The following is a 22,316-nucleotide window of genomic DNA, read 5'->3' as shown; positions in this document are numbered from 1 at the left end:
ACCCGTCTGGCGGGATTGACGAGGCTCCCGAGCAGGAGGAGGTGACTAATGCTCCGCCCGCTGAGAGGGCACATGCGAACGATGCTGTTCGGTCTGGTGTAGATAACCAGTCAACAACTCAGTTAGCTGTTGGACCTGGTTTTCCAACCTGGTGAGTCGGTCCTCCGGCATGGGATTGGCTGGAGGTGGTGGATTCTCTCCTTGTTATGGGGCTTCTAGATTGGCTCCGACCTGGCTGCGAGTCACGTCTTTTCGGGGAGCCATGTGGTTAGTTGTGGCGAGGAGTGAAAGTTGTTTGACACTCGCGAAAAGACCGAGGTCCGAGGTGATGAGTTGAAGTCCGAAGCGCGAGGTAGGGAATGAAGAGGTTAGCGAGAATGGACGTCGGCCCCACGGTGGGCGCCAAATGATGATGGTTTTTGGGACCGACCACCACGTGCCACCTCTGCGACTGGACCTCGGGAATGGAACCTCGGACTTGGGGATGTCGGACCTTGGGTGTAGGACCTGCAAGACAATGGAGGGCCGGGGCTTGGATCCCCCGGGGTGGACTCCGACGCTCAAATCAGTAGAGTAAAGCAAGTAGTAGTGAGTGAGAGAGCTGTAGAGCTTGTATATACCTGACGAGAGTCCTTGTCTTTTATAGGCGAAACCGTTTTGGGGTATCCGAGATGAGCGGGCACGACCCCCGAGAATCCCGGTCAAGTTGGAACGGGTCTTGCGGTTCGGCCCGGATTTCCCGGGCTCCGCTCCGGAGTGTTGACTTGCCACGTGTCGGTCTCTCAGGTGATCCGCGTGGCAGGTGAGACTATCAGTGCGTAGGGGTATTCTAGTAATTTCAGTTGATGCCACATCAGAAAGATACAACAATATATACATTCCTATTCTAGAAAAAAGGAAAGGACACCAATCCCAATCTCTTGCTCTGATTGATTGACAGAATCTGGTTCTGATTGATTGATTGATTGATGATGCTGATTGTTGACAATTTTCATTCTTATCTTTCTTGCCTAAATACTTTATATGCATTCAATCATATTATCATAAAATTATAAATATTAGTTTTCAATTTGGTTGAATTTAAATTTCGTTCCTTTACCAAGCCTGCCCATTAGAATAAAATATGTTTATATGTAAATATAAAAATATATAAACTTTTTAAGGGTGGCTTAGGTGGTGACTAACCCTTTATGACAAGCATCAGGTTGTGAGTTTCAAAATTCCTATAGTCCATAATGTGAACATTTACAATTATTTATCATGTATCAAGAAAAACATATAAATATATGCTTAGATAGAGAGAAAGACATATGTGCAGATCTAAAATATATGAAAATTGGAATATTTGAAAGTTAGTAGATGACGGCTAGTACTATTTCTCAATGGCAGAGGTGCAGTTTCCTGCCAAACCTTTTAATATGTTCAGTATTTTTTAATTTTTTTTAAAGACATATTTACCCTTGTGTGACAGTGGGGGCACTTGCCATTGTATTTTCCAAATGTGGATGGTGATGGGGGCTTTAGGGTCCTATCCTAGAGAAGTTGCTAGGGTGCCCAGTGGGGGTGTGTGCCACCAGTGCCCCCACTATGTATCCACCCCTGGTAGGAATTAGAATTTCATTTACCCTTATAAACTCTGGAATTAGAATTTTGATCAAAGTTGGTTGGAATGGTTAAACAGGAACTGGAAATCTTAGGCTCCACTTATTAATTTTATTTCCACAAATACCCTTCCCTGTTCTATTTATAATATTTATTGGGTTTTCTCATCTTCTTAGTCTTTTCTTATCTTCTCCTTCTTCTTTTTCTCCATCTTTGTGATGTTAATTTTTTCTCTTATCTAGTTGGAAGTTGAGAAAAAATACTTGTTAAAATCATAACTTAGCGTGTTAGTTAACATTTTGTATTAATTATAATATTTTTAATGATAAAATGTCATGGTTATTTGTGTGATGGCTATGTAATTTTATTTTCTGTACTTAGTATCTTAATTATTATTTTTTTTTCTAAAATACAAGAGTATGTAATTCGGTGTTATCATGGAGAACATTAAGACAATTGTTTAATATTGTATACTAACTTTTTTTATTGGCTTGTTAAGGGTAATTTGGTCAAACTACTTATTTAACTCTGTTTCCATCTTGTTTCAAACTTAAGAATAGGAATTCAATTCTAATTTTTAATGTTTTGTTCCAAATGAAGGTTATTCTAGGGGATAGGATTATTATGGTGAAGGTTATTTTAGGAAGAATGACTATGAATATCTTTAGTACATATGCACCACAAGCGGGGTTAGGTGAGGAGATAAAAGCAAAATTCTGGGAGGACCTAGAGGGACTCATACAAATGATACCAAGAGGAGAGAAAGTGATTATAGGAGGTGACTTAAATGGTCACGTGGGTAGAGACGGAAACGGCTATAGAGAGGTACATGGAGGGTATGGATTCGGGGAGATTAATAATGAGGGTAACTCTATTCTAGATTTTGCAATGGCATATGGGCTCATCATAACCAATACTAGGTTCAAAAAACGAGACGAACACTTAATCACATATAAAAATGTCACATCAAGCACCCAAATAGATTATTTCCTCATGAGACAAGAGGACCGGGTGATTGTAAGGTGATACCGGGAGAGTGTTTGACTACTCAATATAGACTTCTAGTACTTGACGTCCAAGTAAGAAATTGGAAGAGAAAAAATCACATAAAACAAAATCCAAGAATCAGGTGGTGAGATTTAAAAGGGGAGAAACAACTAATCTTTAAATAAAAATTAAGGGGTAGAAGAGAACGGAATGGAGAAGGACAGACAAACCAAATGTGGAGAGAAATGGCTAATGCCCTGAGAAACACAGCAAAGGTAGTGCTTAGAGAGACAAATGGTAGAGCCCCTAACCTTAAGGAGTCTTGGTGGTGGAATGAAGAAGTGCAATTGAAAATTAAAAATAAGAAAAATTGCTATAAGGCTGTATATCAGTGCAACAATGAAGAAAATCAAAAAAATTATAAAGAATAAAAAAAGGTAGCAAAAAAAGCTGTTAGTGAAGCAAGGTCAAAAGCATACGAGAATCTATATAAACGACTTGATACAAAAGATGGAGAAAGGGATATATATAAATTAGCTAAAGCAAGAGAAAGAAAAACAAGGGATTTAAATAAAGTGAAATGCATAAAAGATGAAAATCAAAATATATTAGTGAATGAGGGAGCGATTAAGGAGAGATGGAAGGAGTATTTCACAAAATTATTCAATGATGATGGCGACACAAGAGTTAGGTTGGGACATCTTAGTAACTCTGAAGGGAACGTGAGCTATACATTTTATCGACGCATAAGTCCAAATGAAATAAGGCAAGCATTAAAAAAGATGAAAAATCATAAGGCGGTGGGATCGGATAATATACCAATAGAAGCATGGAAATGCATGAGAGAAGAGGGTATCTCCTGGCTAACGAAATTATTAACGCAATTCTTAAATAAAAAAAGATGCCAGATGAGTGGAGGAAGAGTACTTTGGTCCCTATATATAAGAACAAAGGAGATGTTCAAAACTGTGAAAATTAAAGAGGAATTAAGTTAATGAGCCATACCATGAAACTCTGGGAGAGAGTAATAGAGCAGAGGCTCAAAAAAGAAACAGAGGTCTCAGAAAATCAGTTTGGTTTCATGCCCGGTAGGTCAACAATAGAAGCTATATACCTACTGAGGCGCCTAATGGAAAGGTATCGGGATCATCAGAAGGACCTACATATGGTATTTATAGATCTAGAAAATGCCTATGATAGGGTCCCTAGAGAAGTATTATGGAGGGTTTTAGAGAAGAAAGGAGTCCGAATAGCCTATATACAAGCCCTTAAGGACATGTATCATGGTGCAGAGACAAGGGTCAGAACATGCGGAGGGGATACTGAACCGTTTAAAATTATAATAGGATTGCATCAAGGTTCTGCACTAAGTCCATACTTATTTGCTTTAGTAATGGATGAACTCACTAAAGATATTCAGACAGAGGTGCCATGGTGTATGCTATTTGCAGACGACATAGTGTTGGTGGATGAAACAAAAGAAGCAGTGAATACTAAGATTGAGTTATGGAGAAACAATTTAGAATCTAAGGGATTTAAATTAAGCAGAAAGAAAACAAAATATATGGAATGTAAATTTAGTAAGAATGCAAGAGTGGAGGATGTTATAATAAAATTGGAGGACCAAATCTTACAAAGAAAAGACCATTTTCGATATTTGGGATCAGTGATTCAAAAAGATGGAGAAATTCATGAGGATGTCATACATAGAATTAAGGCAGGTTGGCTAAAATGGAGAAATTCATCGGGGGTGTTATGTGATGGTAAAATCCCATTAAAATTGAAAGGAAAATTCTATAGGACAGCTATAAGACCAGTTTTGTTGTACGGCTCAGAATGTTGGGCAGTCAAATACCAACATGAGCAAAAGACAAGTGTAGCGGAGATGAGGATGTTAAGATGGATGTGCGGCTATACAAGAAAAGATAAAATTAGAATTGAAGTTACTCGTAATAAGATATGAGTAGTGCCAATAGAGGAGAAGATGAGAGAGACTAGACTAAGATGGTTTGGTCATGTGAGAAGGAGACTAAGAGACGCTCCTGTGAAGAGACTTGATGAAATGGAACAATTAATCAAAAAAAGAGGTAGATGCAGACCTAAGAAGACTTTGAGGGAGACATTAAAGTTTGATATGAAATGTATGGATCTCAATGAAGATATGACAAAAGATAGAAATACATGGAAGTTTAGAATTCATGTAGCTGACCCCACATAGTGGGATAAAGGCTGGATATGTTGTTGTTGTTATAATTCTGTTGGAATAATTAACACAAGGGAATTAGAATTCTAATTCCATTGGAATTGGTTTGAAGTGAGCTGTAAATCATTTAGAATAGAAAACATTTCTACATCCTAGTTATGCCTATATTATCTTTCTTCTTGCATGCAATATTTTCTTGGGTAAATTCATCTAGACTCCCTATGGTTTTAGTTATTTTTGGAGATCCATGTGGTTAAAATTTAGCATTTGAGGTCCTTATGTGTGTGTTTTTTAAACAACACATAGTGGTAATTTCGAGTTTAACATCATTAATAAACTTATTAAAATGACATCTTTTTAATAAATCTCAAAAGGTAAATTTAAATAGTAGGGGTGTTCATAAAACTAAACCAAAACTACATGGGGTCTAGGGTGGAATTTACCCTGCACTTATTAACATCATTAGTAGCTTAACTTAATTGAATGTGTTGTTTGAAAAAGAAAAAAAAAAAGAAGCAAACCATGGGGACCTTAATTGCTAAACTTAAATCACAAGGGTTCTATGTAAAAATGACTCAAACCATAGGGGGTTTGGATGGAATTTACTATATTTACTTTGTTCCCTCCTTGATCCATCATTGAGTGGCATCAAATCTAAGGGGTTCCTAAGCCTGATTCAACCTAGGCTAATATGTTAAGTCACATACGGTTACTTTTGTTGGCTCGTGACAGTTAGCTCTAACGTGCCACTAGAGTATCCTTCTATTAGTACTAGAAGTGCACTTGGGTGGAGAGTCCACTTGACCAAAAGATGATGGAGACTTAGTGCACTGCATGTGCTTCAAACAGGGAACCCTTGTGGGTGAAGTTTGCTTGCTTGAGCATTCCTTGGAGGCTATTTGGAGATTTTTCTGCAAATGTGTTGTTTTGAGGGTAAGGCACTGCATCATTAACCTTGGTTGGTAGTAACTCTAACATGGAGGAATATTTTATATCTAGTAGTCTATCATCCATCTACTTATCACCTCGGGAGGTTAGATACCTAGAACCAAGTCATATGGAAGACGTCAAGTGGTGCCCATATGGTTTGTCTCATGGATCCATGGGCTTGTGCGCATAAAGACTGATATATCCATTCATAATTGTTAAGATTGGGGTCATCATCATCAACAACTAGAGTCGGTGGCACGACATTGATAATGTCAATTGATTTCTAAAAGTCGTGTTGATGATACAAATTCATGTAAATAAGAATAATGTGGCAAAATTTTTGATGTTAGATGCCCTTCCTGATGCAACCCTCTAGTGAGGGAATGATGAGCTAAAGTTCCAACACCATCTTCATATGGAGAAGTAATAGGGATATGTTTACTTTTTTGATTATTACCTATTTTAATTTTAGATATTAGATTTAGATTAGGTTTTATCTTGTTTGGAGATTTACTTACCTTGTTTTGTTTTGATTTATCATAGTTGTTTAGATGATAGAATTATATTTGATTTAGGGATTAGATAGAGTTTTGATTTAGAGATTAGAATCATATTTTGACTAGACTGTTATCTTTTAGGTAGGCTTGTCTTTTCAATGCCTATAAATAAGGTGTCACGACCCAAAATCCGGGGCTGTGACTAGCACCATCCCCCAAGAAGCCACAAGCTCCAACAAGGAATAGTAAGCCTTACAATACACATAATCCTTCAAATATTTAAGCATCTCATATGCATTACAAAATAATTGCAATTCCTTTAACTGATATTGAAGTGCCCATCGGGATATAAATCCATTACATGCTTACAATATTCAAAATTTAACAATTCATATACGAATGAAACATTTAAACCTCCCTATTCTCAACCTCGTGAAATGAGATGTATGTGCTATAACCGGAGTGTGACTAGAGTAAATGGAGTAGAATCGTTTACCACGACTCCTACCGTCAAAAGTAATGCCAACCTACAAAATCTGAAATATTGAGGGGTAAGCCTACCACTGGCTTAGTGAGGAGTAAAAAACATTATAATGGGGGAAATGTAGAATCAATGCATCCAAGGATGATTATCATACCATGCTATGCCCAATAGTACTTACAACAATATAGGAGATGACAATTAAACATGCACATGTATGAGTTAACCGTCTAGAACCAAAGTTCACATATTCCATTCTCTTGGGGTGGAACGACTCTCACCCACAAGATTCGTTTCGGCGGAACCACTCTCGCCTACAAAGCATCATGGCGGAACCACTCTCGCCAAGTAAGGGCGGGCCCACTCTCACCTTAATACATATACGTGGTGCACCAATGGCTAACATTTACTGTAGTTAGCATACAGGGTTCTAGCTGTTACTCCATTTAATACACATTCATACCATTATTTAATATTATCAAATGCCACGTGCAATATATCACATATAAGTACTACCATCCATAGTCTACACAACATGAATCGTATCTTTCCATATGCACATTAACAGAGATGCAATTTAACCACAAGTGTCAATATGCTCAAAATAGACAAGATGGATTCTACTTTCCCAAATGCAATTCAAGAATGAAATCATGCAAAGTATATACAATACTAGATTAATGAAAGATATGAATGCAACAATTACCACCATAATACATTTCGCCCACTCACAGTATTATAAAAGATGCAGGATCCCCTCAAACGCCTCTCGACTGGGGCGCGCCAAAATCACCTAACCAAATTATCAATTCACATAAGAATTTAAATAAATATATAATTTAAATTTCCTAGGATTTGGACCAACCCAAATGATGCCACAACGGTCCAAAACCCCAAAAATAACATAGCCTAACCAGCCACACTGTTGTCGGCCATTGCCGGCCAAATATCCCGATGATCAAAACCGACCATTAGAAGTGCCTAGCAAAGGAGGTCAATATATACAAAAATGAGCCAGATCTAACGGTTGGATTTCCATAGATCTGGTTTTTAAATTCTGGCCATATTTGAAAATAAGCTATTTGACGTCGCCAGCCACATTTTCCGGCGATCCGAGACCACCATTCAACTCCTTTACCCTCATAGACCAACATACCCAAAAATCATCAAGATCTAACGGTTAGATCTTCGTAGGTCTAACTTTTAATTTCCGGCCAGATTTACAACGTCGCTGCCGGCCATCGCGACAGACGTTTTTCGGCAATCCGAGGCAGCCACCCAACACCCTAACCCCATTGACTAACATATCCAAAAACCAGCAAGATCTATCGGCTAGATCTTTGTAGATCTAAGTTTAAAGTCTCGGCCAACCCAACCCACATGTATATACATACATAAATCATGATTTTTGCTAAAAAATAGGATTGATGAAGCTAAAGAACTTACCTTCTTGTAGATCGGGGTTGCTTCACGGTGAAAGTGTGGTCGGATTTAGGATCCGACGGTTAGATCGCCCAAAATCGATTGAGAGAGAGAGAGAGAGAGAGAGAGAGAGAGAGCTTGTTGGACAGCAGAGAAGAAGAGGGGAGGGAACTGTTCTAGGAGCCCTAGGGCTTTTATATGGCCTTACGGGCTTGATTTGTCTTCTTGGGCCTTCTCAAAATAAGGCCCAAAAGTTGGGCCTTACATAAGGCACATAATGTATTCTTTTGTTCAGCTTGATTGATTGAATAATATGATTTCCCCTTTGCCGCGTTCTTCTCCCTAGCTTCTCTCTTTTCTCTTGGTTTTTCTTTTTTGGCTTCTCCTCTTCTCAATCTTCTTTCTTCTTCCTCCTCCTAATCTCTTCTCTTTCTTTTCTACTTCTGCATTCTCATTGCTGTCCTGCATCAAATTTGGTATTAGAGCATTCTTTTTTGGTTATCTTGCATCAAAAAGTTTCATGAGATGGCGGTGAATGAAAATAATTGATGTGGTTGTGTTTCATCACATAATTGATATTGTGAAACCAACTTGTACAACATGGAAACATGATGATGTTAAGATCTGGATGGTTTTAAGAAATAGTTAAGACTGTTCTATTCCTAGATGACAGTTATTATATGGTCTCGACTCTTATTCCCATTAGACCTTTGTTTAGGGAGTAACGAGTTCAATAACAACCATTATGGTTTTCACAACAGCCTTACTGGGTTGTATATGAATACACAGAATCATAAAAAATGACATCCACACCCCCACCCCCCCAAAAGAAAAAAAAAGAAAAGAAAAAGAAAAAATAGAACAAGATAGGTTTGCATACTCTCTCTCTCTCTCGCCCGCTCGCTTGCTCACTCTATTCTAGTGAACTCTCTATCTATCTTCTTGATCTCTTATATTTGTTGTGAAGATGTTCTACAATCTACATATATATTTTTGGGTTAAAATGGTGGTGGTTAACTGGTGATAGCTTAACTTTTTCATTTTATTTATTTGTTTGCCTGGTTTTTCCTTTCTCTCTAATTTTCCTTTTCCTTGTTCTCTGATTTTATTTATTTTTTGAATCTTAAATTCTTATTTTTGAAACAGGATACAGACAGAAAAATAAATATAACTTGTTTGGCAGTATTTTGAAAGCAATATATTATTATGTTAGAACCTTAACATTTCTTCAAGTTAATATGAGAAATCAAACTAAATTCTTCAAAAATCCTTTTTAAACCCCAGTGGTTATGATTTCCAAAAAAAAAAGTGCTAATAAGTTTAAGATTTAGAGCTTTTTTGGAATATATTCTGTCTCGTAGAACTGTTGTGGAGTGGTAGACGACGATGATTGTATTTTGGAAATAGTGTCTGATTGGCATTTGTTTGTACGTTAAAAGAAAGAAAAACGTTCAAATCTTTATTTTCTGAGAACTTAAGTTGCAGTAGGATGGAATTAACCATGGGTATTTGGGTTGTGTAGACAGAATTTAAAGAAAGCAAACATCAGAATTATCATTTTCCCGCTGAAAAGTTGCACCAGGAAGGAATTTAGCCCTTGAGTACTTCAGTTCCATGTTCTTTTTGGAGACTCTTTGGCTTTGACATTCTGGGAATTCTGCAGGATTATTCTATATATTTTTGTTTAATTTGACAAGTATAAGATATGTGTGATGACAGTATTGACCTTGCCTGATACTTCTCTGCTTCATTATCTTTTTAATATGATGACTTCCCAAAAGGTAAGTTCTGTCAAAGTAACTATGAACCCTTGTTGTTGAGGGTCCTAGTAATATAAGGCACTTTGCTTGAAGCTTTGTAGCAATTGCTTCAAAAGTTTTTAAGGATCCTGAATGCTTTTTTTAGGGATAATGACTGCAAGATGTTCACTTAGAAGAATCAAACTATGAACTCTTTTGTATTCAGATTAAATGTGTTCATGTGCAGATTGATATTAAGGAAGGTGGTGTCCAAACTCATCTTAGAAAGGAACAGATTAGTTTACAGCACTTGCTAGAATAAATTGATAAAATATATAGTGCTGAAAATTGCTGTGTCATGACTGCATACACGAGTATTCCCTGTTTGCTGTTTTGTTTATTTGTGCTGTATGTAAGCTTTTGTCCTGTTCTATTGTTTTGATCTTAAAATGTTTCATCTTCCATGGCTTTATATCACAGAATGCTGCTCCTCAAAAGGGGAGTGAGGTGAACCTGATCCTTGGTGGTATTGATCTCAACAATTCAGGCAGGTTGGCTTGCTTCTTCTGATCTAAAATTTTTCACAAGTTTCAAAATGTTCTTTCATTCCCCACTTAATAAGAAAAAGCATATACAATTTTGGCCTTCTGCACAAAGTTGATGATGGCTGTCCAATTAGTTTACTCATCCTTTTGTTATTCTTGGATGAATTTTCAGTGTTGTCGTGAAAGCAGATAAAAAACTTCTGACTGTGCTCTTTCCTGATGGTCGTGATGGCCGAGCTTTCACACTGAAGGTGCTACTATTTTTTATTTATTTTTTTATTTTTGTGGACGTTACTTTTTTTCTTGAAGTGTCCTAGCCATTTTCTTTTTCGTTTTCCCTCACTTTTGCTCATAGACCTCCTATTTGATTTTTTTTTCTATTTATTTTCACTTCTTTAGCCCTTTCTTTCTGTAAAGTTTAATTTATCTTTGTATTCACTCCAGGCTTCTTATGAGCCTCTTGACTTATGTACAAGAAGGAAAGGGTTGTTGAAGTTCACACAAGGGTGGAATACAAATTAGGTGTTTAGTTGGGGTCAATTAATGTTTATGTTGGAAAATCAGATCCCACAATTTATGGGATTGATTATCAATCCCAATTATCTCACAATCTATGGGATTGATTATAATCAATCTTATCCCACAATCTACAAGTGTATTTTCTTGGGCTACTATGCTTCTCAGAAAAGGTACAGGTGTCATCATCCTCCCTCCAAAAGATTTCTGATTTCCTTTGATGTTTCCTTTATGGAACACCAATTCTTCTATCCCCAAGCTACTCTCCAGGGGAAGACTTCATCAGGAGATCATTGTTGGGATCCAATAGGCGTAGGAGAACTTGTTAGACCAAACTTTGAGCAACAAGCTTTTCCCTTGCATCCTATAACCCTACCTGCCCTTGATTTTCCCATCTCTTCATCTCCAAGCACTCAAACCGAACCGGTCCCAAATCTAGGGGGAGTGTCCCACAATCCTGGACCACCATTGAAACATGTGTACTCTCGTAGGCTATACACTCTCGAACATAACCATGAGTCTAAACCAGTGGTAGATCCTCCCGTGGAAAAGGAATCAAGTGTGGTTGAAGAAGATGTAAAAGAAGAAGATGACTTGGATCTCCCAATTGTTGTTAGAAAAGGGGTAAGAGCTTGTACAAAGCACCCAATTTCTAACTATCTCACATATTCTTAGTTATTAGGAAGTTATAGGGCCTTTATTTCCAAAGTAGATGAGATTCAAGTGCCCCGCACTATTCTTGAAGCATTACAAGATCCTCAGTGGAAAATGGCGGTAGTGGAAGAAATGAAAGCTCTAAAAGAAAATGGAACATGGGAGATGGTGGAGTTGCCCGAAGGAAAAAAGACTATTGGAAGCAAGTAGGTGTTTACAATGAAGTACATATCAAATGGCACTGTAGAAAGATACAAAGCTCCATTGGTGGCTCAAGGGTACACTTAAACCTATGGAGTTGACTCTGAAGAGACCCTTTAGTCCGGTGGCAAAACTAAATACAATTCGAGTATTGCTATCACTAGCTGCAAACTTGGATTGGGAACTACACCAGATGGACATTAAGAATGCTTTTTTGAATGGCACTTTGGATGAGGAAGTTTACATGAGAGCTCCTCCAAGATTTGAGATGCATGCTGGATCAGGGAAGGTATTGTCATGACCCAAGGAATAATAGAAGGGCATCATTGTAATAGGGTTGCAATGGTTTGTTAGGATATTTTTATAAGTTGTTAGAAGCACATGGGTGCTGTTAGGATGCTGTTAGAAATTAGTTAAGCAACTAGCTACTATGCCTATAAAAAGGCCCATTGTAAGAGGAAAGGATATGTTTTGAATTGATTAAATGAATTTCTAATTCTCTCTCTACAATTCTCTATAATCTCCCTCTCATTTTCTCTCTACTTCTCTCCCTCATTTCTCTCTACATTCTTTCTCCCATTTCTTCCTCTCAAATGTTCTGTTCTTGATTCTATTCCATCAGCTCCTTCTAATTGTCATTCCAATCCTAGGCTAAACCCTAGGTTCATGACATGTATGCAAACTAAAAAAATCCCTTTATGGTCTAAAACAGTCTCCTAGAGCATGGTTTACTAGATTTAGCTCTGTTATGAAGAAACTTGGGTATAAACAAGGATAGACAAATCACACTTTATTTTTCAAAAGAAGTGATAATGGGAAGCAAGCAGTTCTGATTGTCTATGTAGATGATATGGTTATCATAGGTGATGACACTATAGAGATTGTGAATTTAAAGAAAGAACTCCAATCAGAATTCAAAGTGAAAGACCTCTGAACTCTAAAGTATTTCTTGGGAATGGAGTTTGCTAGGAGTAAACGGGGAATAAAGAAGTGATAATGGGAAGCAAGCAGTTCTGATTGTCTATGTAGATGATATGGTTATCATAGGTGATGACACTATAGAGATTGTGAATTTAAAAAAAGAACTCCAATCAGAATTCAAAGTGAAAGACCTCGGAACTCTAAAGTATTTCTTGGGAATGGAGTTTGCTAGGAGTAAACGGGGAATTTTCATCTCATAAAGAAAATATGTTCTGGATTTGTTGAAAGAAACTGGAAAACTAGGATGTAGACCTGCGTTGACACCTCTAGAGAGGAATTGGAAACAAAAGACTACAGATGATGATCTTCTAGTGGATAGGGAGACCTATCAACACCTAGTTGGGAAATTGATCTATCTATCCTTAACTAGGCCAGACATCACTTTCAGTGTGAGCTTGATAAGCCAATTCATGCATGTTCCCACGAAGAGGCATATGGATGCAACAATTAAGATCCTGAGATACTTAAAAAAGGAAGTCCAGGAAAAGGATTACTGTTTAGAAAGACAAGTACTAGGGATGTAGTAGGGTACTTAGATGCAGATTGGGCAGGAGCAGTAGATGACAGTAAATCTACAATTGGGTTTTGCACTAAAGTTTGGGGAAATCTAGTCACTTGGAGAAGTAAAAAACAAACCGTTGTTGCAAGAAGCAGTGCAGAAGCCAAGTTTTGTGCATTGGCTCAAGGAACTTGTGAGCTCATTTGGATCCAAAAACTTATGGCGGATTTAAACATGGTTATCACTAGTCCCATGAAACATTATAGCGATAATAAATCAGTTATAAGTGTAGTAGACAACCCATTTCAGCATGACATGGTGAAGCACGTTAGAATCAACAGACATTTCATCAAGTCTAAAATAGATAATGGAACTATATTCTTGTTCTATGTTCCCACAACTTCTCAGGAAGCAGATGTTCTTACCAAAGCTCTATCCAAACCAAGCTTTGAGTCTTGTGTGTGCAAGATGGGAATGATTAACATCTATTCACCAGTTTGAGGGGGAGTGTTGGAAAATCAGATCCCACAATTTATGGGATTGATTATCAATCCCAGTTATCCCACAATCTATGGGATTGATTATAATCAACCTTAATTGTCGGGATTGATTGATTGATGTAATTATGATTCCTTCTTTTTTCCTTAGTTATAGAGATTTGATTGATTTCTTTCTCCTATATATATTGTAACCATTCATAGTGAAGATTAGAGAAATATATACCAAGTTTTCCTATAATTGATCAGTTTACACAGTATTTTCACATAAAGAATTGTCTCAACAGTCAGTAGTAATAGCATGACAACATTTCTCTGAATTTTCAGCTGTATACTTTAACATGATGGGGTGCTGTTGGGAACTATAAGATAAAAACTTTTTCTGGATATGCTGCTCCTTCACTATTTAATTGAGAAGTATCTCAAACAAGAATACATGCAAACACAGTACAAGTCATTGCAAAGTGTAGATGTGCGCTACCTCTTCCAATGAATCATAATGTGCTTGTCAAATGTTTAGACACACACCCACACAGAACACAGTTTGGTGTTCTTTATCATTTTGTAGTTGATCGATGATGGATTCCACTATTTGGTGAGTGATTACCTTGGATTAAGAATATGGTTTTTCATAAAACAAATTTGGAGAAGATAGATCCATGGAAGTGACCTCATGTAATTGGAGGCTTGTTGGGTTAATTATCATTGTTGAAGCATGTAACTCTTTGTGACACGGGTCCTTACCCAAAAGTGATAGCTAAAGGTCACTTATGAGTTCATTGGACCAAGCAATATACTTAAGACCTCTCCAATAGACTATTGATGTGGGATTGTGTCCTGATAAATTCCCCTCCTTTTAATACTTAACATCCTCGCTAGGTCAAAAATCTCATAAATCATACCAAATCAGTCTCACAAAACATTCTTGACCCAAGCCCGTGTGGCAATGGTCCTGGGTTAGCTTTGATACCACTTGTAACACCATGAGTTCTCACTTGAAAGTGTTACCTGAAGGTGACTTATGAGTTTATTAGACCAAGTAATATATCCAAGACTTCCCCAATAGACCGCCGATGTAGGTTAGGTCATGACAGTGCCAAATATCAAGGACCAAGGTTACTTTGCTACCTTTATGTTCACAATGGTAGGAATAGTTTTAGAATAGATAAAAATAGGCGTGTCTTTAATCTTAGGGTTGGCCAGGTGGTAAGGTGTTATAAGGGCTTGATCTTAGGGATTCCACACACAGAATTTTTGTGTGCTTACTTGGAATGTGTGGTTTTAAGAAATTGCATGTGCTAGTGTGCACACCCAAAGAGTAGTGGTTTTAGGTTCTTACCATCATAAAAAATGTTTCTTTTTCCCTTTTTAAAGTGTTAGGATGGGGGGGGGGGGGAATCATATGCTTATTTTAGTTGACTTATCAAACCTAAGCCAATCCAATTTAGTTGAAATCTTTAAGATATTTTGGCCTTTTTTATGAGCTTGACCTTTTTGATGTTTGTGCAAAAAACAAAATTTGGAGCTTGATTCTAGATAATTTTTTTTTTTGGTCTTGTTCATGCATTCTTGTCAATTTTTCCCATTAAATCAACATTTTTGAGATGCATGGAACTTTGTTGACCATCTATTTTATATAAAAGTAGATCATGGATGTCATGGCTAGGTATTGCGGCTACTTTAATTTTTTTAATCTATTTCTTTATATTTAGTAATTGGTTTAAGTTTGTTTGTTTTCTCTGTCTTTTTATCATTGCCTATTGCAGCTTATCCTAACTAAGTTAGAGGTGGTAGCATGACATTCATAATGTCAGTTGACTTCTAAAAGTCACATTGACAGCATACATCCTTGAAAAAGAACAATGCGGCAAAATTTTATGTTGGATGACCTTCTAACATTCTAACACAACCCTCTTAGTGACGGAATGATGAGATAAAGTTCTAACACTATCTTCATATTGAAAAGTTTCATGAGATAGCAATGAATTTAGAAAATTGATATGGTCATGTTCCATCACATAGTTGATATTGTGAAAACACCTAAACAAGATGGAAACATGTTTGTTTCTATTCATAATTTGTGCAAGACTAAAAGTAATTAATGTGATGCGGATAATTACTAATACTAGATCTCATTCTATGTTAAAGTATCTATAATTTGAAAAGAATTGTGAGAGTTAATTAATTATCTTCTCAAGTGATGAACAAAATAATTTCTCTATAAAATTTGTTATTCATAAAAATCATATTATACCTATATATTTTGACACAAACTAAGTGGCATGTTCCCAATATAGTATCTTGGTTACTGTATCTTTCTGTCCAATTATCAATATAAAATTAGGACATCAATTTTTTGGCTCTGAGATGTGAATGTGATTGTTCTACTTCTAATACTTTCTTTTTGTTTCTCTCTCTCTATAGTTTGTTTGACTTTTTTTTTTGTTGTAAGCCTATGAGTATTTCATAGAATATTTATCTTCTATCTTTCAAATTGACATCAACGATGATACATAAACATATGTGTATATACATATACAAGATCTAGTAGGCAATTGTGAAATATTTATCATTTTTGTGACATGAATCATTTATTAGACTCTTCACCGTTTTTGTGACACATAGTTTTCATCTATTCAATTGTTCTTTGAAGTTAATACACCTATTTCAAGAAGATTTTCATCATCTCTACAAAGACATGAATACAAAATATGGAATAAGCACTTAATTTCAATTATGTAAAGAAATACACAATTTATTAAATCCAATTACATAACCAAGGAGAACATTATCTTTGTGATACTGATAAGTGACTCATATTTTAATAAGTAGCTCCTTGTTTTTGGTTTAGTTGGCTAGTCTTGAGGCTATTCTTACAGTTGATAACTTGTGGAAGAGAGGTTAGTTCCTGGTTGATTAATGTTTTACTTGTGATGCCACTAGTGAGTCCCTAGATCATTTGCTTCTTCACTGATAGGCTACAAATGTTTGGTGCTTCTTAGTTTGTTGGTCACCGGGCTTTTTTTGGGTTTTGGTTTTCTTTGAGTTAGGCTCTTCAGTATTGCAATAAGTAAGTGTTGGGTCTTCATTTCTTTTCTTATTATATGGCATTTGTGGAGGGAGAGGTACAATATAGCATTTCAAGTGTAGAGCATTCCATTAAGGCTCTATTCCCTTCTTTTTATATTTGTGGTCTTCTAGCTTGGGTCCTCTTTCCTTTTCTTCTTTTGGTTAATTTCTGGACGAGCTTTCTTAGTTTTTGTTTCTCTTGTTGGAGAGGGTTCAATCACTTTTTGTTTTGGGGTCATTTTTTTGTTTATAAGAAAGAGCTTATAAATATACCAAGTCATCCACCTCAATCAGTTATGTAGTTGCTTCCTTGACCTTTTCTTAATATCAATAAATAGGCCCAGTGACATATTACTTCAGATAGGTGTTATACATAAACAAAAATTAACTTCATTAATTAAATTACATTTGGGTGTCCCTAGTACATGAGGTTTTCTGCTTTACAAGGGCTAGGGGATGATTGTTTTTGTATGTAGCCTTACCTTTTGTCACGACCTAGGCGCCACCTTCAAAAGGTTGATGCCTAACCCGAACTTAAATAGCCCAACATCCCTTCTTGCTAGCCAATGTGAGATTCGCCAAGGTAACTCATCGGCTACAACGCATCAGGTTCGCCCCCCCTTCGGACATGTGCGTCCCTGCATGTGCTGGCCCCACCATCCGGTAACAGGAGGTCAGCTCTAATACCACTTGTCATTACCTAGGCACCACCTTCTTAAAAGGTTGATGCGTAGCTTGGATTTAAATAGCCTAGCACCCCCTCTTGGCTAGTCGATGTGGGATTCGCCAAGGTCACTCACCGGTTGCAAGGCACCGGGTCTGCCCCCCTTGGGACACGTGCAGGGACGCACCCGCATGTGTCCGAATCCCACATTGGCTAGCCAGGAGGGGGTGTCGGGCTATTTAAGTCCAGGCTAGGCATCAACCTTTGAAGGTGGTGCCTAGGTCGTGACAAGTGGTATCAGAGCTGACCTCCTGTTACTGGATGGTGGGGCCAGCACGTGCGGGGAGGCACGTGTCCGAAGGGGGGTGGCTGACCCGGTGCATTGCAGTTGGTAAGTGACCTTGGCGAATCTCACATCGACTGGCCAGGAGGGGGTGCTGGGCTATTTAAGTCCGGGCTAGGCATCAACCTTTTGAAGGTGGTGCCTAGGTTGTGACACCTTTACTTTACAAATAAACTATTTCTGCAACTTAAACCCGTGATCTTCCATTTAAAAGGAGTAACCTTACTATTGCTGCCAAGGCTCACCTTCATTTAATTAAATTATCTTAAAAATTAAAAAATAATTGAAGGCATTCAATTTGTTTTATATGAATTTCTCAAAAAGTTGAATTTAAAAAAATAAAACAAACCAATGCAATGTATCATCCTTAAGCATGAGATAGTAAGCCCAAATTTGGCTTAACTGGATCACTAAAATATGCTCATGGGTAGAGATGGTTGGAAGGGAGAATTCATGTAGTTCACTTGACCTAGTGGGATTTTGGCTTGTGATTCTTCTTGTTTTTGATTAATGAAATAAATGTTGAGGAAAAAACAACACTGTCTAAAATGATTTGTTTATGTAAGATGAATAAAGAAAGAATCATCCTCATGGTTGTGCATGGGTGACTTTGATGTCATAAGCACAAGGGTGCTGGTATTCATACACCCAAAATTATTGCTTACACACCAAATGTAAACAAAAAGACACAAATACCCATAAAAAATCATATTGTAGACAACCTTTCACATACCCTTAGTGTATTTTTGCTTACATTTGGTGTGTAAGCATCAATTTTGGGTGTATGAATATCACCACTGCAAGCACAATAGAAGTAATATACTTGAGAGGACAACCGAATTACAAACTGGTTTACTTGGTATGTATACACCTTAATACTTCTCCATAGGACTTCTGATGCTGGGCAAGTTGGATTTTTCTCTCACAAAAGGCATGCTTGGTTCTAAGCAATTGAAAAATGTAGAGAGGCTAAGCTGTGACAAGTTGGAGAAATGTTGGTGTACCACCATAGGTCCTCACCCAAAAGTGCTAGCTGAAGGCAACCTTCGGGTTGGATCAAATCATATCCCCAAGATCTTCTCAATTAACTACTGATGTGGGGTTGGATCATGACAAACTCTCCTTCTTTAATTCTTGGTGTTCTCACCAAGCTTGAAATCCCATATCTCAATCTAACCTAAGTCAATTTCAAACACTTTCCTAGCCTGCACCACTCAATATTAGTCTTGGGTTTGCTATGATACCACTTGTAACACCACCGGTGCTCACCTAAAAGTGCTAACTGAAGGTAACTTTTGGGTTTATGGGACCAATTAACGTACCTAAGACTAGTAGACAGCCGACGTGGAATTGGATTGTAACAGTTGGCACTTTATTTTAGTTGGCATAGTTTGTTCAGAACAACATAAATTTGCTGTGATCTCCCTTGGAACGATCTATCACCATGTGTTCAGTCAGGGCAGCTGGATTTATGGGTTGCCCGGTAAATGAATCTAGGCCCATTTACGGGCCAGTAAATGTATCTAGGCCCATATGGGAGCTCAATGGGTAGGATAAACATTAAATTATAGTGGAGAGAACTTGGTAAAATTAAAACCTTTGTGGTAATGTAAAAACAGTTAGATTGTCTGTGGGGGAATGATGATATCTGACTATCAATATTTTTATTATCATGCCATATGAGAAGACTCATTATCTTATTGTATAGATTCACATCCACTGTTGTGTGCTGATTACTAGCTTTTGGTCATTCAGGCTGAGACTTTGGAGGATTTATATGAGTGGAAGGCTGCTCTAGAGGAAGCATTGGCCCAAGCACCAAGTGCCACTCTTGTGATGGGGCAAAATGGCATACTTAATAAGAATGAACAGGCTGAATCTGATGGTACTGCAGAACAACAGTGTATACTCCCTATGTTTTGATCCTCTATAACACTTTTTTGCTTGATTAGTTTTTATTTTCTAGTCTCTGTAGTACAGTATTTTGTACTGGGTTAATTCAATGAACAGATGAGAAATTCCATTACTTGATATGATTTAGCTTCAATTGGTTTTTAGAGCCTTATTCTGGTCGTAATCAGAGTACATTCATTGACTGATGTTGGCAGTTTCTTGGTTGGGAAAGGATCTTGTGTTTATTTTATCAATTAATTTCGAGAAGACCAGCAGTTCCCCTTTCCTATTTTCCTTTCTATTGTTGAAAATTTTTGAATTTTTTGAACTGCCACTTCAAGATGGCCTTTTCTGTTGAAACCTTCCTATGTCAAAACTTTAATATGCATGTTTTGTAGCAGTTCTCATTTTTCTTGTGCTAAGACAGTTGTGATTTTCTTGATATGCTCTGCCCGTTACATGTCTTCATTTTATGGAGTTGAGATATAACGTCAATGTTTTGTTTTATTAATGTTGATGTGGCCATTTTTTGAGCCTCAACAAGTTGCATCCTTTGCATAAACTAATTTTCTTTCTTTCTCCATCTCTTTTAACTCCGCAGCTAAGGAGAAACAGCCGGTTAAATCCTTTGTCATTGGTCGGCCAATCTTACTTGCTTTGGAAGATATAGATGGAACACCATCTTTCTTGGAGAAAGCCCTTAGGTTTGTAGAAGAGCATGGTGAGATATCACTTTTTTCTGTTTTTCGGAGGTTCTATGCCATGTAATTTCTGTGATCTATTAGGCTTCCAGTACATCAAAATGCAAATTCGTAATGTAGTCTTTATTAAGAAATGGGGAAGAATTTAGGGGTAGATGCAATTTTTAGATCTAAATGTAATTTTTATGGTAGGGACTGAACTTATAAAGAAATCAGACCTTATTTTTCTATCTGATGGATTTAAGATGCAAGAAGACAAGGGAAATTTCTTTATGTTTCAACACTTATGGATGCATTGCCATTTAATTTTGCTATTGCTAGCTTGTAGGCTGCCTCAAATGCGCACAAGCTTTATCATATAGGGAATATTGCCAAGTAAGTCAAAGGGTTCCATTTACAGTAGAAGAGAAGATATCTATGTTAAGGGGATCATGATTATATAAGCAATTATACTATTATTTTTATTTAATTTCCTTTTTAACAAATTTTCCTATGGTTAATCTCTGGGATGTTAATCCTGTATGATTTGCAATGATGAAATTGGAAAATTTGTTTGTGGAACACCTAAAGGATTTGAGAATTGGGATAGGAAGTTCTTACGGGCAAGTGGCAAAGGACAGATCCTAGCTTACGAAAGGGGAGAAAATATCACATTATCATTGCTTTACTCACATGCCCAATGTGATACATTAACCAGTGCATAATTTTTTTGCTTCTATTTTTTTTTTAATTTGGATCTAGAAATCTTAAGGGCCTTTGAATTTGTTCTGGCTCTTGTTTTCTATCATTTCTTAGCTTAGGCTTGAAAGTTTATTAGGATAAAACCTTTTCCAAAGGCTATCACTTTATTCAGTAGGAGTACTGATAGGTTCTCTGCCAGTATTTTGTATGTATATTTACATGTATCCTGGTTTGTCTTTGATCATTTGATAGTAATGTTCCAGGAGTCAAAGTAGAGGGGATATTGCGGCAAGCAGCAGATGTTGATGATGTTGAACACCGGATTCGAGAATATGAGCAGGGTTGGTTTGCTTGTATTCAGTGAATCAGTGGTGTTTACGATTACATGCCTATTTTCATTGTTACAACTATTATCAGCATTTTCTATTTCTTGTTGGTTTTGATATATGAGGTACTACCTAAAAACAAATTGCTGCCTCTTCCATCCAATTTTTATGAAAGTTATTCAGCATGAAACTGGTTAAAATTTGAACTATAACTATTTCAACCTTTTTTCAGGATGTGCGTTTTTATGGAAGGGATTTCAAAGTGGCCTGTGAAATATGTTTTGTACTCCCTATTTTTTTCTTTAATTTTCAGTAACACAAAACTATTAAAGAAATGAATTCTAACATATATTTTCTTCTCCCTTTCTGCTTTTAGCACGTTGCAAGGATGTTATCTCAAGTCAATAAAGAATTACCAATGTTAAGAATGTGGGTTTTGAGGATATGATTTTTTTTTTTCCGAGTGAGAATGGATTTTTGATCGGTTGACTTTAAGCTTTTCATGACGAATTTATAATGTTTCTTTAAATTTGCTATTATGAAAAACAAATACACACCATACTTGTAATCTCCTTATTGTTTTGATGGATAAGATATATGTGCTTGTTATATGACTTGGGGGTTAATGCAAACAATTTTGTTGGAGAATTGTACATTAAATTACTTTCAAGCAAGGGCTGATTTATTTGAAAGATTAATGTTAACAAGGAGCCCAAATTTGTTATATTATATCTATGTATATATTAGTTTCAATTTATCATGCTGTAATTGCTTTTATGCTGTTTTGTTATTCAGGGAAAACTGACTTTTCTGTGGAGGAGGATGCACATGTAATTGCTGATTGTGTCAAGGTAACTCCTTTAATGAGCAGACTGTAATACAAAT

The 22,316-nt window shown here is 36.9% G+C and overlaps 1 protein-coding gene across 6 annotated transcripts in view; it reads left to right on the top strand.

Annotated features, from left to right (window-relative positions):
- The window catches only part of LOC127800227 (rho GTPase-activating protein REN1), a 76,225-nt gene that overhangs the window by 14,607 nt on the left and 39,302 nt on the right, over positions 1-22,316 (top strand). For 3 of the 6 annotated variants that reach the window (XM_052334723.1, XM_052334719.1, XM_052334718.1), the window contains exons 6-11: positions 10,342-10,412; positions 10,579-10,657; positions 19,586-19,733; positions 20,325-20,444; positions 21,369-21,446; positions 22,227-22,282. In XM_052334723.1, the coding sequence (XP_052190683.1) occupies positions 10,342-10,412; positions 10,579-10,657; positions 19,586-19,733; positions 20,325-20,444; positions 21,369-21,446; positions 22,227-22,282 (552 nt within the window). The remainder of the gene's footprint in view (positions 1-10,341; positions 10,413-10,578; positions 10,658-19,585; positions 19,734-20,324; positions 20,445-21,368; positions 21,447-22,226; positions 22,283-22,316) is intronic. The other 3 variants (XM_052334720.1, XM_052334722.1, XM_052334721.1) reach the window with 3 other exon arrangements.

This window comes from Diospyros lotus, chromosome 4, assembly GCF_014633365.1.
Source record: "Diospyros lotus cultivar Yz01 chromosome 4, ASM1463336v1, whole genome shotgun sequence".
Lineage (NCBI taxonomy): Eukaryota > Viridiplantae > Streptophyta > Magnoliopsida > Ericales > Ebenaceae > Diospyros > Diospyros lotus.
Note: the sequence above shows the minus strand (reverse complement) of the source record. Positions and strands in the feature narration are given on the sequence as shown.